The sequence below is a fragment of the Crocuta crocuta genome, unplaced genomic scaffold (assembly GCF_008692635.1).
Source record: "Crocuta crocuta isolate KB4526 unplaced genomic scaffold, BGI_CrCroc_1.0 scaffold646, whole genome shotgun sequence".
Classification (NCBI taxonomy): Eukaryota; Metazoa; Chordata; class Mammalia; order Carnivora; family Hyaenidae; genus Crocuta; species Crocuta crocuta.
Genome location: NW_027530851.1, coordinates 1129638 through 1149361, shown reverse-complemented (window position 1 = coordinate 1149361; position 19724 = coordinate 1129638). Strand labels below are relative to the sequence as shown.

At 35.2% G+C, this 19724-nt stretch overlaps 1 protein-coding gene across 1 annotated transcript in view; it reads right to left on the bottom strand.

Moving 5' to 3' along the window:
- The window catches only part of THEMIS (thymocyte selection associated), a 179128-nt gene that overhangs the window by 85047 nt on the left and 74357 nt on the right, over window positions 1-19724 (bottom strand). The window contains exons 3-4 of the mRNA XM_077769437.1: window positions 18668-19126; window positions 433-1481 (exon numbers count right to left, since the gene is read on the bottom strand). Of these exons, the coding sequence (XP_077625563.1) occupies window positions 433-1481; window positions 18668-19126 (1508 nt within the window). The remainder of the gene's footprint in view (window positions 1-432; window positions 1482-18667; window positions 19127-19724) is intronic.

Sequence of the window (19724 nt, the reverse complement as noted above, 5' to 3'; positions counted from 1 at the left end):
CCCCCAGACCCAAGAAGGGAGTTTATGGTATGCTCATTTCCTGGATGAAGTATTAAAACAACTCTACCTAGAAAAAATGAACAGCACTTCCAAAATAAAAGAGATTTGCTTCTGAAGCACCTTATAAAACATTCCTAATTACCAAACTCCATTGGGATGGCAATTTGGGTCATCATTTCCAAATGTCATCCCTGCTATTTCTAATTCAATATAAACTTCTTGTCACATCTACTGGTTAAGCATCAAAATACAAAATGCTGCAACAGCTTATGCTCTGTTGATGTTCATTCATCTACTGTGCATCAGAAAGGCTCATTTCAAATATGGCATGAAAGAAAGAAAAGTAAGCAAAAAACAAACTCAGAAGAGACTTGAAATAAATTGCCTCAAGAAAAATGCTAAAGAGGAAAAATCCCAAAATCATAGCCTTACCTTGGGAGACTTAGGCAGACCCACAGCCCTGTCTTCTGCCAAGGTGAGCAGGGTTAACTTTGTTTCCTCCACTGAGGGATGTTTGGGAGGGCGAGGTGGGGGATGGGAGAAAGAGCTTTCATATCTTCGCATCATGTAATATTGCTCCTCAGTGATCTCTTCAATCAGAGTCCTGGCTAGAAATGATCCCGTGTCCTTAGAAAAACTATTAACTAACTGAACAGTCATATTTAAGCGGCTGACAGGAATTTCCCAGCACTCCTTGGGGTTGGCAAAGTCACTTATGAGTAGGTAAGAGTCTGTGATGGCTTCCTCCAAGCGCAGTCCTGGGGTAGCAGCCAAAATGTCTTCTTCAATGGAAAGATCTCTCACAGACACCTTCACATTGAAAGGTAAGTGGAACTGCGCACAGAGCTCAGAAATCTGGTACTGTTTCTTATCATGAATCAGCTCTACAAAACCTCCTTCCATGTACAAAGGAAGCAATGCTGCCTCATAGGATTTTTTGAGGATTTTTTCACAGGCCAGAACATTCACCACCTTTTTGATTCCCTCACAAAGGACTTCAGTCATCTGTGAATGATGCACTAGAAACTGGTCCCCGACAGATACAGATGACAGCTCGTCGTAAGGGGGATGAAAGGCTTTGGTGGCCACCACATGGAGAGGCTCCTTTTTGCTCTTTGCTATCTCAAGGTCATAGGCAGTTGGGAACTCCCGAGGTCGTCGCTTGAATTTGCCTTTATAGCTAGTGGGGATCAAGAAGTGCCTTTTAGGAAAATTGCTTCGAATTTCTGAAGCCAAGATCCTTGATGCCTGGTACTTTTTGTGGATCACAATGGTTTTCCCAGGCTGTAAAATGTTTCTGGGCAGCTGGTTTCCTTGAGGTGCCTCTATGACTTCAGCCACTATGGGGAACTCCTTACTGGTCATTTCAAAGAGGTCTTGTGTAGATAATAGCTGAAGAAACCAGTTGGCATCATAACTGTCAGTAATGTCTTTGACTTCAACATCTAAACTGGGGAGGATGCGGACTATATCCTTTTGGACTGAAAAAATAAAAATAAAAAAGACTATGACATTTTGTCCATCAAAGTGTTGCTCCAAGAAAGTATTAGAATCTCTCTTGGTGCCATAGATAAATTCCATTAAAAAAATAATATGTTCATGATATAGTATTTCTTATGTGTGACTTCCTTCTTTTTCAAATTTTAAAATGAAATAGATCATATTAAAATCAACACCCATAAGCCCATTGCTCAGCTTAAAACATAGATATTAAGCTGTCTTTTAGAGCTCTATGAAGCTCCCCAAAATCTCATCCTCCTCACTACAACCTGAGGGTACTCAACCTCCTGACTCTAGTGTGAATCATTTCCATGGTTTTTGAATAGCTTTATCACACATAACATAGATAAACATATGCATATGTGTATAAATGTATACTTGGTACTTTGAATAACACCCTTCCTACAGAAGGCTCAAGTTCTGCGTTCTTTACACAAAATTCTACCTTTTGCAGAACAGCACTGCAAGATCATGGGATATAAGGTACTTAAGCTTAACATATGGAAGTGGACGCCAAGGCGGAATCCTTTTCCAATGTGAAAGTTATTCTTTTTCTGCTGATGTTCCATTAACACCTGGATAGAGAAGGAGTATCACAGGATGGGTCACAGTCAGAGGAGCCATCCAGGGCCCTTAGGTATGCTAGTGGCTGCTTATCAAGGTATTCCTTGCCTAATGTGGAACTGCGGACTAAGAAATTTCTAATTCTTTCTAAGCACCTGCTATCCTATAAGTCTTTGTTTGAGACTACAAAGACACTTAAAATACTATCCTAAAATTATTTATCTGCTGTCCATGCACTATCCCACGTAGATTGTTATAAATGGTTTTGAATTAGAAATGTAGTTACTATTCACAGGATTATATAATGGCTTATATTTTTCCTGACAATTTCCTACCACTTAATGTTTCATAACATTTTCATGACTCACCGCTGTTTCACAATATCCCCAGCCACCCTCTGTCAATACACTTTCTTCTTTGCATGCTTTTGAAAACAAATTAATTTGGAAGATTTCAAAGACAGGATTTCCTCCTACAAAGCATTACCTATGTTACTACCTTTTGTATTATTAACTGTATGTAGTTTCTGGAAATTATAACTTTATAATTTATGTCATATTACTTGCACATGCTGTGTAACAGAGTTCCTGAAGACACAACATAAAGAAAGTATTATTTTATTTTCTTGAATAGAGAACAGAAAAAAGAAAAAAAAATCAATGGTTGTCTATAGGATGAAGGTCTGTAATAATTGTATAGATTCTTCATTAAAAAAAATAAAAATGCAGCTAAAAGAACAATTCTTGACTTCATCAATTCACTGTATAAAGTTTAGCATACCTAGACTTTTAAGATTGTTGCCACAGGCTTCCCTGGGCCCCAAGGTAATTTTAAAAACTCTAAAATCTCAGTAATTGGATAGACATGAATGAAGCTTAAAAACTTTAGAGCTAGCACTAGATAAGCATCATAAGCTCATGCCATTTCTTGACATTGGTAGAATAGATGTCATTAAGGACTTCCTGGGGTCACTAAATTGATCCATTGGACTATAAGGACCTTAATGTAACCTAGATTCTAACCTATATTTGGGCAGTATATGTATTATGGGTACAAGGGTCTTTGATTATTTTGCTGATCAATATATCGCAATGTCTTAAATGGTGCCTGGTACGTGGTAGCTACTGAACAAATGTATTGAATAAATGAAAACCATTGCCAGAACAATGTCTTTGAGCATAAAGGATGTGATCCAGTAAATAAGTAGGATTCCACATAACATTTCATTGGGAAAAATAAATTTCCATGGTAATACTCCTGCTATACATCATAGAAGGTATTGTATGTTTCATTTAAAATATACTCCTTTAATGGAACTGGAGGGTTTTATGCTAAGTGAAATAAGTCAGGCAGAGAAAGATAGATATCACAAAACTTCACATTAAAAGCATATTTGCCTCAGTTTCTTTTCTCTGACACATCATGTCTAGCTTTCAACAACAACAAAAAAATTACAAGGTATATTAAAAGGCAAACAAACAGTACAGTATGAAGAAATACAGCCAAACCAGATATGCAGAGATTTTGGAATTTTCAGACTGTGAACTTAGAACATGATTAATATGCTAAGAACTCTAGTGAAGGAAAATGGCAGAAAAGATGGGCAAGGTAAGCAGAGAGATGGGAACTTTTGGAAAGAATAAACATAAATGCTAGGTATTGTAAACAGAATAACAGATATGAAGAATGACTTTGATAGGTTCATCAGAAGACTTGCCATGGCTAAAGAAAGAATCAGTGAGCCTGAAGATATGCCAAGATATATCAATAGAAACTCCCTTAACTAAAAAGAAAAAGAAAAAGAGTGAAAAAAATGAAGCAGGATACCTAAGAACTGTGGGACAGCTACAAAAGGTTGCACACCAGGGAGATGCCAAAAGAAAAACAGATAGGAACAGAAACAGTATCTGAAGTAATAATGGCTGAGAATTTTCCAAAATTGAAGAAGCTTAAAGAACAGCAAGCATGATAAATACCAAAAAATCTACACCTAAGTATATCATATTCAAACTGCAGAAAATCAAAGAAAACGAGAAAACCTGAAGAAGCCGGCGGGGTGGGGGTGGGGGGAACCTTACCTCTAAAGGAAGAAGGATAAAAATTAGATCATATTTCTCTTCAGAAACCATTCAAGCAAGAAGAAAGTAAGCAACATACTTAACGTACTCAAAGAAAAAGTCCAAGAACCTAGGATTCTGTCTCCAGCAAAATTATCCTTAAAAGTCAAGAGTGGCAGAATATGCCACCACAAAATATACCACTTTGGCATAAAGATTATTTTGGGATAAAGGCACTTGAAAAACAACAGATACATGAAGGGTATTCTAATTTCTCCTTTTCCTCCTGAAAACAGGAGATAAAACCCCAGTGTAAAAGATGCCTTTTCTATACTCAGAGAAAAGAAACATCCTTCTACAGGGAGTTAAAGCCAAGAGAAATCTGTCCAAACAGACCTTGTTGAAATAATTCTTATCTTCCTTTAACCTCTTCGCATTCTTAGTTTAATTATTCTTTCACAGTTGCCTCTCTTTCTTCAAATCAATATAAAAGTATGTGGGTTTTGCCATTTTGGAGGACTTCATTCCTTTATGAGACTTCCCTTGTCACATAAAACATAAATCTATATGCTTTTCTCTACTTAATCTATCTGGTGTCAGTTTAATTCTCAGGCCCAGACAACAAACTGTAAGAGATGATTGTTTCTACAAAATTTTTAATTTTTTATATTTTTTACTGTCACTCTATAATTTTTTAAAAAATAAATTTTGTCAATTCTAGCCTTGCAGTTTCAATTGCTAGTTCCTCCTGTATTATTATCTAATAATAATAATTCATATACTTATTGGAAATTGTCTAAATTTGATTTTTTTGTCATTTACTTTCCAAGGTTATAATTATTTTTTTCTCAAAAGTGTTTTCACATTTGAGAACTCAGTGAATAATTTGTTTATATTTTGATATCACATTATACTCTTTGCTATATGGTGATTATTAGATGCCCAAATAATTTTCAAGATCTGCCTTATTCTAGACATTTTAAAGAATTTTTTTTTATCTATCAGAGTTTCTTATTCTTTCTCTTTCTTTCTTTCTTTCTTTCTTTCTTTCTTTCTTTCTTTCTTTCTTTCTTTCTTTCTTTCTTCCTTCCTTCCTTCCTTCCTTCCTTCCTTCCTTCCTTCCTTTCTTTCAGGAGTAGAATCCAGGGATTCATCCTCTATGTATATACCCAGTGTTCGTCCCAACAAGTGTCACCCTTAATGGTCCTTGCCCATTTAGCCATCTCACAACCCGCAACCCCTCTAGGAACCTTTAGTTTGTTCTCTCTACTTAAGACATCTTATGTTTTGTCCCCTATTTTCATATTATTTTTGCTTCCTCTTCCGTATGTTCATCTGTTTTATATCTTAAATTTCACATGAGTAAAGTGATACATTTGTCTTTCTTTGACTGACTTATTTCACTTAGCATGATACCCTGTAATTCCATCCATGATGTTGCAAATGGCAAGATTTCATTCTTTTTGATTGCCAAGTAGTATTCCATTGTATATATACACCACATCTTCTTTATCCATTCATCTATTGATGGACATTTTGGCTCTTTCCATACTTTGGCTATTGTTGAATGTGCTGCTATAAACTTTGGGGTGCATGTGTCCTTTCAAAACAGGACATCTGTATCCTTTGGATAAATATGTAGTAGTACAACTGCTGGGTCATAGGGTGGTTCTATTTTTAATCACTTGAGGAACCTCCATACTGTTTTCCAGAATGGTTGCAGCGGTTTACATTCCCCCCAGCTGTGTAAAAGAGTTCTCCATTCTCTGCATCCTTGCCAAAATGTGTTGTCGCCTGAGTTGTTAATGTTAGCCATTTTGACAGGTGTGAGGTGGTATCTCATTGTGGTTTTGATTTGTGTTTCCCTGATGATGAGTGATGTTGAACATTTTTTCATGGGTCTGTTAGCCATGTCTTCTTTGGAAACGTCTTTTGTCCCACTTCTTCACTGGATTATTTGTTTTGGGTGTTAGGTTTGAGAAGTTCTTTATAGATTTTGGATACCAACCTTTTATCTGATATGTCATTTGCAAGTATCTTCTCCCATTCTGTCAGTTGCCTTTTAGTTTTGTTGATTGTTTCCTTCACTGTGCAGAAGCTTTTATTTTGATGAGGTCCCAATAGTTCATTTTTGCTTTTGTTTCCCTTGTCTCCAGAGACATGTTGAGTAAGAAGTGGTTGCGGCTGAGGTCAGAGACGTTTTTGCTTGCTTTCTCCTCTACTATTTTAATGGCTTCCTGTGTTATATTTAGGTCTTTCATCCATTTTGAGTTCATTTTTGTGTATGGTGTAAGAAAGTGGTCCAGTTTTATACTTCTGCATGTCGCTGTCCAGTTTCCCCAACACCATTTGCCAAAATGACTGCCTTTTTCCATTGGATAGTCTTTCCTGCTTTGTCAAAGGTTAGGTGAACATATGTTTGTGGGTCCATTTTGGGGCTCTCTATTCTGTTCCATTGATCATTGTGTCTGTTTTTGTGCCAGTACCATACTGTCTTGATGAATACAGCTTTGTAATACATCTTGAAGTCTGGGATTGTGATGCCTCCACCTTTGGTTTTCTTTTTCAGGATTGCTTTGACTATTTGGGTTTTTTTTCTGTTTCCATACAAATTTTAGGATTGTTTGTTCTAGCTCTGTTAAGAATACTGGTGATATTTTGATAGGGATTGCATTAAATATGTATATTGCTTCAGGTAGTATTGACGTTTTAATGATATTTGTTCTTCCAATCCATGAGCATGATATATTTTTCCATTTTTTGTGTCTTCAATTTCTTTCATAAGCTTTCTATAATTTTCAGTGTATAGATTTTTCACCTCTTTGGTTAGGTTTATTCCTCGGTATTTTATGGGTTTTGGTGCAATTGTAAATGGGATCGATTTCTTAATTTCTCTTTCTGCTGCTTCATTATTGGTGTATAGAAATGCAACTGATTTCTGGGCATTGATTTTACATCTGTGACTTTGCTAAATTCATGGATCAGTTCTAGCAGGGATTTTTTTGTGGAATTTTTTTAGTTTTCCATATACAGTATCATATCATCTGTGAAGAGTGAAAGTTTGACTTCCTATTGCTGATTTGGATGCCTTTTATTCCTTTGTGTTGTCTGACAGCTGAGGCTAGGACTTCCAATAATATGTGGAATAACAGTGGCAAGAGTGGACATCCTTGTCATGTTCCTGAGCTTTTTTTCAGTTTTTCCCCATTGAGGATGATATAAGTAGTGGGTCTTTTGTATACAGCTTTTATGATCTTGAGATATGATCTTTCTATCCCTACTTTATTGAGGGTTTTTATCAAGAAAAGATGCTGTCTTTTGCCAAATGCTTTCTCTGCATCTAATGAGGGGATCGTGTGGTTCTTGTCCTTTCTTTTATTAATATGATGTATCACATTAATTGATTTATGGATATTGAACCAGTCCTGAATCCCAGATATAAATCCCACTTGATCGTGGTAAATAATTCTTTTAATGTATTGTTGAATCTTGTTGGTTAGGATCGTGTTGAGAATTTTTGCATCCATGTTCATCAGGGAAATTGGTCTGTAGTTCTCCATTTTAGTGGCGTCTTTGGTTTTGGGATCAAAGTAATGCTGGCTTCATAAAATGAGTTTAGAAGTTTTCCTTCCATTTCTATTTTTTGGTACAGCTTTACAAGAATAGGTGTTAACTCTTCTTTAAATGTTTGGTAGAATTCCCCTGGAAAGCCATCCAGTCCTGGACTCTTGTTTTTTGGGAGATTTTTGATTGCTAATTCAATTTTTTTTTTTTTTTTTTTACTGGTTATAGATCTGTTCAAATTTTCTATCTCTTCCTGTTTCAGTTTTGATAGTTTGTATGTTTCTGGGAATTTGTCCATTTCTTCCAGATTGACCAAATTTATTTGCATATAATTGTTCATAATATTCTCTTATTATTGTTTATTTCTGTAGTGTTGGTTGTGATCTTTCCTCTTTCATTTTTGATTTTATTTATTTGGGTCCTTTCCTTTTTCTTTTTGATCAAACTACCTACAGGGTTATCAGTTTTGTTAATTCTTTCAAATAACCAGCTCCTGGTTTCATTGATCTGTTCTACTGTTTATTTGTTTTTGATTTTGATTTCAATAGCGTTGATTTCTGCTTTAATCTTTATTATTTCCTATCTTCTGTTGTTTTGGGGTTTTATTTCCTACTTTTTTCCAGCTTTTTTTCCCAGCTTTTTAAGATGTAAGGTTAGCGTGAGTGTCTGAGACCTTTTTTCCTTCATTAGGAAGGCCTGGATGGCTATATACTTCCCTCTTATTCTGCCTTTGCTGCATCCCAGAGGTTTTGGGCTGTGTTTCATTGGCTTCCATGTACTTTTTAATTTCCTTTTTAACTTCTTGGTTAACCCATTCATTTTCTAGTAGGATGTTTTTGGTCTCAAGGTATTTGTTGTCTTTCCAATGTCTTTTTCTTGTTGTTGATTTTGAGTTTCATAGCATTGTGGTCTGATAATATGAAAATTATGATATTGATCTTTTTGTACTTGTTGAGGGCTTAATTGTGTCCTAGTATGTGATCTGTTCCAGAGAATGTTCCATGTACACTCAAGAAGAATGTGTATTCTGATGCTTCAAGATGAAATGTTCTGAATGTATGCATTAAGTCCATCCAGTCCAGTGTGTAATCAATGCCATTATTTCCTTGTTGATTTTCTACTTAGAGGATCTGTCCATTGTTATAAGTGGGTGTTGAAGTCCCCTCCTATTATGGTATTATTTTCAATGAGTTTCTTTTTGTCTGTATTTAATTGATTTATATATTTGAGTTTTCCACTTTGGGGGCATAAATGGTTACAATTGTTAGATCTTCTTGGTGGGTAGACCCCTTAATTATAATATAATGCCCTTCTTCATTTCTTGTTACAGTCTTTATTTTAAAATCTAGATTGTCTGATATAAATATGTCTACTCTGGGTTTCTTTTGGCAACCTTTAGCATGATAGATGGTTCTCCATCCCCTTACTTTCAATCAAAGGTATCTTTAGGTCTAAAGTGAGTCTCTTGTAAACAGCATATAGATGGGTCTTGTTTTTTAATCCATTCTGTTACTCTATGTCTTTTGATTGGAGCATTTAGTCCATAGGCATTTAGAGTGAGTACTGAAAGGTATGAACTTATTTCCATTGTGTTGTGTGTAGAGTTGGGAGTTTCTGGTGGTGTTCTCTGGTCCTTTCTAGTGTTTTCTGCCTAAGGTCTTTTTTGTTTTGTTTCATCTTTTTCTTCCTTCGGAGAGTCCTCCTTAAAATTTTTTGCAGGGATGGTTTAGTGGTTACAAACTCCTTTAGTTTTTGTTTGTCTGAGAAACTCTGTATCTTTCCTTCTATTTTGAATGACAGCCTTGCTGGATAAACAATACTTGGCTGCATATTTTTCTGATTCATCACATTGAATATATCCTGCCACTCCTTTCTGGCTTGCAAGGTTTATGTAGATAGGTCTGCTGTGAACCTAATCTGTCTTCCCTTATAGGTTAAGGACTTTTTTTTCCCCTTGCTGCTTTAATAATCCTTTTCTTTGACTGTATATGCCTTGTTGATGGTGAATTTGACAATTATATGACTTGTTGATGGTTAGTTTTTGTAAATCTACTGGGAGTTCTCCATGCTTCCTGGATTTTGATGTCTGTGTCTTTCCCCAGGTTAGGAAAGTTTTCCACTATGATTTCCATTTATGATTTCCATAAACCTTCTACCTCTTTTTCTCTCTTCTTCTGGGATCCCTATGATTCAGATTTACTTCTTTTTAATGAATCACTGAGTTCTCTAAATCTTATTCATGTTCTTTTGCCTTAGTTTCCCTCTTTTTATCTTCATTATTTTCCATAAGTTTGTCTTGTCTATCACTGATTTGCTGCTCTGCCTCATCCATCCTTGCCACTGTGGCATCTATTTGAGATTGCATCTCAGTTATAGCATTTTTAATTTTGTCCTAACTAGATTTTACTTCTTGTATCTACACAGAAAGGGATTCTACACTTTTTTCAACTCCAGCTAGTATTCTTATTATTGTATTTCTAAATTCTGATTCAACCATCTTGCTTATATCTGTATTGGTTAAGTCCTTGGCCATCATTTCTTTCTGTTCTTTCTTTTGGGGTGAATTCCTTTGTTTTGTCATTTTTGAGGAAGAAAAAGAATTAATAAAATTAAAAATTAAATTAAAAAAGTAAAAACAATACCAAAAAATCAAATAAAGGAAGCTAGATTCTAGGTGTGTTTTGGTCTGGTTGTTTAAAGAAGCTTGATCAAATAGAGAAAAAACGGAAAGAAAATAAAATTAAAAAAGGAAAAAGGTAGGAAAACGTTTAAAATTTTAAAAGGGTGTATACAATAAAATAGAATAAAATGTAATGGAGAAAGTAAAATAGACTAAAAAATTACAAAAAATAAAAACATAGTAGAAAAATTTATAGAAAAATCATTTTTATGAAAACAGAAAATAAAAATAAATTCTCTTTCTGTATTCAAGAATAAGAAAAAAAATGAATACACGAACTAATGAACAGAATGAAATCAGAATGAAATTACATCCAGTTTCCTTCAGAAGTCTATGAAGCACTTCCCCTATGAAGCACTTCATAGTCCCTAAACTAAGCAGGCAGAGAGACTTATGGTTTCCTTCTAGGCCTTGTTTGGTACAACTGGATGGAGGTTGGTATAATGGCTCCACTCTCCACTAGGTGGCGCTACTTAGCTTACTAGGGTGGATAAGTGTGGCGCTTCTAAGTGTGTATGTTCATGTACAGGAGAGGTGAAAATGGTGTCACCTAGCTTCCCAGTCTCTAGCATCAGAATTCTGGGCTCTCGCCAACTGGCAATCAACCCCCACTCCTTTGTCTCTGGCTTCTGTCCACACCCTATTTCTACACTGTCTGTGACAAAGCCATCAGCCTGCCATGTGACACTTCCCTCCTGAATTTTATCTCAGATAGGGCTGTGTTTCCAAACCCCTCATTTCTGAGGTCCCTGCAGCTTGAATCCACTCCAACCCTCTGGGAGAGAGTCTTGGGGAGCAATGGCTGGGTGCTGGCCTGCCCCTAGGAACACTCACACAGCTGTGCCACTGCAGAGGCCCAGAGACTGCAGCTGGGAGCAAGCACAGCCCAGAAAAATTTCACATGATCATCATGTGGTTGAGCATCAGTGGTTGAGGGACTATGGTAAATAACATACATCTGGCACCAGGTAACCTTGTTTCAACAACAGCAAATGTGGCTGTAATCTTGGGTCTACTGAGACCTTTGTGTGTGGGGAGGCTTCATGGTTCCATCCTTATTCTAGACTTTTAAATTTAAAGTTTCTTTATAGTTCATCCATTTGGTTTCAATCTCCTTTATGAATATTCTGTGAATTATCTTTTCTTCCATTTACTAAACTTCATATTCAATTTAAGAGAAACTATACTGTGAATTTCCATTTGGTTAGATAGCTCTTCCCCAGTTCTATTGCTGTTTGTATTTATGAATAGAGAGAGTGCCTTTTGGGTTGCTCTCTAATATTTGTAACAGAAAAAAAAAATCATCATGACCTTCCCTGAGAAGTCAAGGGTCATTTAAAATGAATATACTTAGGGACACCTGGGTGGCTCAGTGGGTTGAGCATCCAACTCTTGATTTAAATTCAGGTCATGATCCGAGGGTTGTGGGATCAAAGCCCACATCAAGCAATGTGCTGAGTGTGGAGCTTGTTTAAGATTCTTTCTCTCCCTCTGTTTATCTCCCTTGTTCACTTTCTCTAAAATAAAAATAAATAAGGGTACCTGGGTGCCTCAGTCAGTTAAGCATCCGACTTCAGCTCAGGGCATGATCTCATAGTTCATGAGTTGGAGCCTCATGTCAGGCTCTGTGCTGACAGCTCAGAGCCTGGAGCCTGCTTTGGATTCTGTGTCTCCTTCTCTTTCTGTCCCTTCCCCTCTTGTTCTCTGTCTCTCTCAAAAATAAATAAACATTAAAAAATAAAATAATAAAATAAAATGATTATACTTACATTTAATATGGGTGTATTTATGATACTGTTTACATTTTTATTTAATATATAAAAGCTAAGAGAAGCAAATAGCCATTTTCTTATATTGGATGATCCATGTCCACCTGTATTCTCCACTGATCTTTGTGGTTATTATTATATATCAACTTGACTGGGCTAGTATGCAGTTACTTAATTAAACACTATCTTCAATAATGTAAGCGAGCCTCACCTAATCAGCTGAAAGCTTTGAGAGGAAAGAGCGGAGTTTCTCAGAGAAGAAAAAACACTACCTTAAACTACAGCATCAACTTCTGTCTGATTTTCCAGACTGCCAATCTGTCCTATGAATGTAGAGCTTAATAACACCCATAATTACATGAGCCAAGTCCTTAAAATTAATTACTTAACTGATTACTATATAGTCTTGTATATATTATACAATATAATTATATATGACATTATAAATACCTTCTTTTTCTCTGGAGAAAACTGATTGGTAAAATATTTATAGTTGGTAGTGTAAGAATAAATATATACAGTGAAAGCTGTACTTTCTTCTGCTCGTGTTTGATATTTCTATTAGCAGGAAGATTACTTGTCTAAAGGAATAAAATGAAATGGAAGCTGACTAGAGTATTCACTAGTTCTAAATATCATGTTAAGTCACAATATTTTCATAGGCACATAGGAAAAGCATTACTAATAAAAATTGAACTGTTATACAAATATAAATGATATCAACTTTGGTGCCCTGAAGTGAATATTCATTCTCCTTAGGTATTAAGTTCATAAGTATGTTATCATAATAAATCAAATCTGGATATGGTGAGCGAGAAAACTTTCTTATTACCTAAACAGGAACTCTGTACTATGTAATACACACGCGCGCGCGTGCGCGCACACACACACACACACAAATGTTTTAGCTTCTTCATTCATTAATTCATGTATTCAATATGTTCAATATTGAACATTTACTTTATCTCATGCATTGAGAAGATAAAAGTATATAAGAAACTGGCTCTGATATGTTTATAAATTACTGAAGATTACATTTTATTTAAAATATTGTTCATAAATTTTACTTACTTTTTAGAAATATTAGCAACCAGCTCTTTCAAGATTATACTAGCTCCAGGAAAACCTCTGGGCTATGACTAGTTTAAGTAAGTAGTGAGGTTTATAGGCAGAATATATTGCTCTCCAGCCCTTTTACTCTCTCAAATTTACCACAGAGGTAAAAAGAAAGACAAAGAAAAAAAGAGAGTAAAATTCCATGAATCTAAAAGACATGTACAATCCTTACACCGAATAAAAACAGAACTCAGATGGATGAATGGTTAAAATTTTGGCAGAATAGAAAAAGTCCAATGAAAAGTCAGCCTTTATCACCCCACAGGATCTCAAAAAGTCTCATAAATTGGAAGCATAAGGCTCCTCTGACAAGCGGATGAAAAGCTAGGGGGCCAAGGCGGTTATCTGGATGTCTGGAGAGTGGTTAAGCCATTCTCCAAGTCTATGCTGGGGAAGATAGGCGCCATCTCTTTTACCACTCTCTGCAGGAAATAGTAGAGAGGCCCAGAATCTGGAAGCCAGGCATCGGTGAGCAGGGGAGAAGCACAGGCTGAAAGCAAAGGAGTAAAGTCTAAACCTGTGGGAGAATAGTGAAACCCTCAGCAGGTTTCCCAGTCAACTACAATATTTTCAGAATCCCTGGAAGGTACCAGATGATTCTTCTCAGGTGAAACTGAACAAGTCCTAGACGAAAGGCTCACAAGAGGCTGAATTTGAGGTATGCTCCGATGAAAAAGCTGGCAAAATGAAACCTAATATTCATAAACAAAAAACTTTTATGTAAATAGTGCTTCATGTGTAAATTTTAAAAAAAATGTCTCACATGTAAATGTGAACAAACGGAGAATAATATCAGGCATTCAAGGATAACAGTTAATGAGAGTGACAGATCACTCTGAAAAGCCTGAAAGAGGCAGAAAAAAATGAAAGGAACACAGAAACTTTAAGAAACAGTAAAATACTCTCACAGAGATAAGATACTGCATTCCCAAAACAAGAACACAATAATATTTTTAAAATGATGCAAGAAATAACTCTCAGAAATTAAAAATATGATAGCTCAAATTAAAAATTCATTAAAACAGTTGGAAATATAGTTAAGGGATTTTCCCTAAAGGTAAACTGAAGACAAGAAAAAGAGAAGAAAATAGCCCTAGATCAGTATGGGATCTTCAAGATAAGATTAGATGTTACAGAAAGAGGAAAAAGAAAAAAAGTAGTTGAAAGGAAACTGTCAAAGAAATTTCTAAGAAATAAAATATCTGAATTTCCAGACTAAAAACTGCCATCATAATGAAAGAAAGAACAGACCCACCCAGATGGTTTTGAATGAAGTCCTAGGACAGGACTATTTTGGATTGTCTTCCTCCCCCAGGATTCACATGTTGAAACCCTATTCAATAGGTGATGGTATTAAAAGGAAGGGCCTTTGGGAGGTTACTAAAATACGATGAGGTCATGAGGGTGGAGCCCTCATGAATGGGATTAGTGTCTTTCCATCTTGTATAAAGGCATTGAATTGATAAAATAGGCAGTATCTTTATATCTTTATGTTATTTAGAAATTGAAATGCAAATACAAGAAAGCAAGGGCAAAATATTTAAAGCAGTTATTTCTTAGTGGCAGAATGTGAGAAAAATTTGGGATTGGTCAAGGGCATAAAGTGTGCTAATCACTTTGTTATTAGTCCTTTTACCATTATTTGACTTTTTTGACTTTGATAAACATTGAGATTATTTTTTTAAATAAAATGAAAGGAAAAGGAAGTCTCAGAATAGAGATCAATGTATTTTTTTTGTTATTGACTTATCACCTATTATACAATATTCAGACACTGCCTTACATACTACCTTTCTGCTTGTGAGATTTCAGCCCTCTCCATATACATCAGTTAATATATCATATATCTAAGCAAAACCTGTAACCTTACATTTTGAAAGGCATTGAGGCTTTTTTCTTAAAATGAAAGGAAGCTTTTTAATTCAGAATTTTCATTAGGGGAGAAATAATTATCAATCTATGAATCAAAACATAGAACAATTAAAAAGTTTTAACTAACAAGACTTCTGAGTTTTAGAAGCAACTAGAAATAGCTGGCCCAATTTTTCATTTGTAAATATTATGCATTTGCCACACTAACATGAATTTTATCTTACTGTGAAAGAAAGGCCAAATGGATCTTACTATAACTTATATAAGACTAGTAGTTAAAGGTCTTGGGTGGTTATTTATACCTATTACCCAAAGAGATAAAAATTTTTACAAATCATGAAATGTATAGTGAGAGTCAGAGGGGCTTCAGGCCTGTAATGGGGATTATGACCAAGAGTTTCCAGGAACTAATATTTCATTTAAACATGTCCTGCTACTTGTTTACGATGCCTGAATTATCACATCAATAACATATGAAAAACCTACCTTCAGGAATAAAATATGTTACATTCTTTCTTCTCTCTATTTGTTTACTATGTTCTTTTTTAGCAAATCAATATTTCAAAACTTCCTATAGTTCTTGATCTTTTTCATCGTGCGTTTACCCTTAAGGTTTCTCTAAAATTGTCAATCCCTGGTTCAGACCTATTCTTTTTCTTGTCACTTTCAAAAGGAAGGACTCAAGACAAGAGGGTTTTCAAATGTGCCTGACCCTCGAGGCCATTGGAAAGTAACTTCAAGGCAAGTTTGAATATTCAATATAAGAAAGAATAATGTAAAACAAGACCACAAATGATTTTTTAAAAAATAGTCTACATTTATATTTAGAAGAAAAATGCCTACAATTTTTTAAATTGGACTTTATGTGTTGGACACTCATCCTCTATTTCTAGGGAATATTCTGCAGTCAGTACACATGCAAAGCAGTCCCACACATCATGTCCCGAAATTGCTATACAAAAAGAGCTAATGTCTAAAATAACCCCTAAAAGTTAAAGATCCAAAATAATTTAAATCAAAATTCAATTTTAATACCATTAAATAATGGAAACTGGACCAAAACATTTTGGAAAAAACTTTAACCAAAAGCTTTCTTCTGGGACCTTGGTTAGCATGAAACCATATATAAGTCCATCTAAGCAATTCTGTTAATAATGCCCTGCTCATCTGTCAATGTTTATATTTAGTAAATTGCATCACCAGCCAACCAGTAGATCCAGCCAGACACCTGGGAATCAGACTGATTTCTTTCCTCCTTCCAAAAGGCCTTCAAATCTCAGTGGTTGTATTTCTTAAATACCCAGTAGGAGCAAGCATCCCACTGATTTCGCTATTGTACTAAACTCCCAATACTCTGCCATACACTCAAGAGCCTATGACATGACTCTGATCCTGTCTTTTGCACTGAAACCCTTTATTAAATTGCCTTGTGGACAGATGTTAACCCCTTACATATATTTCAAGACTCTTCATGACTGATTCCACTACCCCATTGCATGTTTTGATATTTGTCTCAACCTCCTCTCTTTTCTCATATGAGCTGCACTGGAGCTCCAATATCTTGCTTATCTGCCTTCCTGGAAACTGCTACCACCTCCTCCAATGCTGTTCCTTCTTTCTTTTCCTGATTAGCTCCTATTCATCCTTTAGGTGTTAGTTTAAATACCATTTCCTCAGAGAAGCCTTTGCTGATCCCTAATCTAAAGTCATTGAACTCAGTAACTATCTTGTTCACATGCTTAGGTTGCGGGTTGGTCTACATTTGCAGCTGTGTGATAGGAGATGTCACTGGTTTTTTAAAAATTAACAAAATTTAAAATAAGAAAATTTTATATTCATTATTTATAAAAAATGAGGAAAACTCAATTATCAATTTTAATTACACATTTTGGGATAGCTAACGTACTAATGTGAGGTCTAAAATTTGCTGCGACTTCCAATTTTTGTCATGTTAAAAATGATTATGCTATGGTCTCAATTTTTTGTAGTCTTAAAATATAATCACTACTTGACTGAATCCTTACCTGTACCTTTAATTCAGAATTAATTAATTTCTAGTTAAATGCTTAACATGCAACAAAATTTAACATGTAGTTCTAAACCACATAAGTTTTTTCACATTTATATAAATGACCAACAATATGTATGGGAACAGAGATAAATAGAATTTGAGATGTCTAAGGGACACCCTTTGACCAAACATTTTTACATACTTTTTTTTCTCAAGTGTATTATATATAGTAATTTTTAANCTTACCTGTACCTTTAATTCAGAATTAATTAATTTCTAGTTAAATGCTTAACATGCAACAAAATTTAACATGTAGTTCTAAACCACATAAGTTTTTTCACATTTATATAAATGACCAACAATATGTATGGGAACAGAGATAAATAGAATTTGAGATGTCTAAGGGACACCCTTTGACCAAACATTTTTACATACTTTTTTCCTCAAGTGTATTATATATAGTAATTTTTATTACAATCTTATTTCTTTCTCAAAACAACTCTAAAAGGTAGGCAAAAGAGTTATCATTATCCTCTTTGCACAGACACAGTTTGAATGGTTTGCCCAAAGTTACCATCTACTAAAGTTAATGACCCAGATTTAGAATCCAGGACTTTTGATTATAAATACAGAATTCTTCGCTTCATGTGCTATAATTTTGAAAACTCTATGTGCCATAATCTTGAAAACTCAATGTATTAATCCCTTTAGGGTAACAGTGCTCTCTCCAGCTTTTCCGATTTTTAAATGTAAATAATCCCATCAAGATTGCATACTAGAACATACTTATGTGTGAATTAATTTGTCACATCATTTTCCCTTAAGTCAGAGGGACCATCAGCTAATAAGATTTATGACCAGTGATGGGTAGCTGAGGGGGAAGAAAAAGACACAACAAAAATACCAGTAAGGAACACATCAAAGAAACTGTATCTTTACCACTCTGTAGGCCAACTCCATACAAGAAACCCTCTTTCTACCAAAATATGCTTTATCTTACAAAGTAGCTCTTTTCTGACTATTCTTAACTGGCAGAGCTAGAAATGAATTACTAGGTTAATCTGTCTGCACCTGACAATTACAGCAATTTACATTTGGATAACACCATACAATTTACAATATATGTTATATACATTATTCAATTTGGTCCTTGCACCACCTACATGGTTTAGTTATTTATAGATGAGAATCTGTCAGCCGGCTTAAAAGACAAGTCAGGGACAGGGTCCCATTCTTCAAACTTTAAAGCCTTTCTCTTTCCCAAACCCCACAATGCTCAGATTCATACATAGAGCATCATTCTTTTTTTTTTTTTAAGTGTATTTATTTTGAGAGAGAAAGAGAAGCAGAGAGACGGAGAGAGAGAATCTCAAGCAGGTTCTGTGATGTCAGCACAAAGCCCTATGTGGGGCTCCATGAGGGGCTTGATCTCATGAACTGTAAGATAATGACCAGAAACAAAACCGAGTCTGTCACTTCAACGACAAAGCCACCCAAGTGCCCCCATAGAACGTCATTCTTAGTGAATACTTACATTTCATCACAGCTTGAATTTCATAAACAGGCTTGAGAATCAGAGCACCGTAAAAGCCTTTAGGAAATGGATTTGTTAAATCCCACTTATTTGAAAAACCTGTAAGCTTCACAGTTCGTGTTCGGTTCTTGGGTATCTTCCACTCAACAATCTCCTTTAGGGTATAAATACGTTCATCTTCACACTCATAGAATTCTCCTTCTTGTGACAAAGGCAAGGTAAATGAATGATTTTGATGATTCCTTACCACTCCACAGTTCACCATTATTTCTCCATTGATCTCTTCAACTGAGCTGAGCGTGATTTGCTCACCCTGCTCTATAACGAGATTTTCTAGTTTTATATCCTTCTGATGATAGAAGGAAGGATGTCCTAGTCTACTTGATCCAATATGAATGGTCCTTGTAATTTCTTCTAGAGTAAGGTACGGAGTTTTATCAGCCACAATCTTAAAAAGACCTAAGAACAGAAGAATTATGCAAATTAAAGAGAGTTCTTACAATGCAAGTTCTCATAAGAAATCACAGTGAGAGAGTTATGAAAAAAGCACAATGTAGCTTAATTAAAAAGTAATATATCTGCTTTAATCCTGAATAGGTAAAATTGTAACCCATCATCTATACATTACTGGATTGTCAAATCCAGGCAATAAAAGTGAAAACAAGGGGAAAATATCTTGAAATAGAAAAGCCTCTGTTCTTACAGATGGGAAATATGAATGAGATATTGACTGGCTTTATCTCAACTAACTGTGTGATCTTAAGCAAGGCATTTAATCTTGCAAAATCACAATTTCTATTTTTAATTCTTAAATTGGGAGGATTGGATTAGGTTGGTGTTTCCATAAATCCATTTCCTGGATATACCAAAATTAAGAGATATTCCAGGAGAAACCTGTTTCATGGTCAAATTAACAATTACAAAGTTATATGACTGGAACTAGACAGTGGTAACAGTTATGTGTTACATCATTACAACACCATCATGAATGTACTTAATGATACTGAATTGTACATTCTTAAATGGTAAATTTTATGTTATGTGTACTTTACCACAG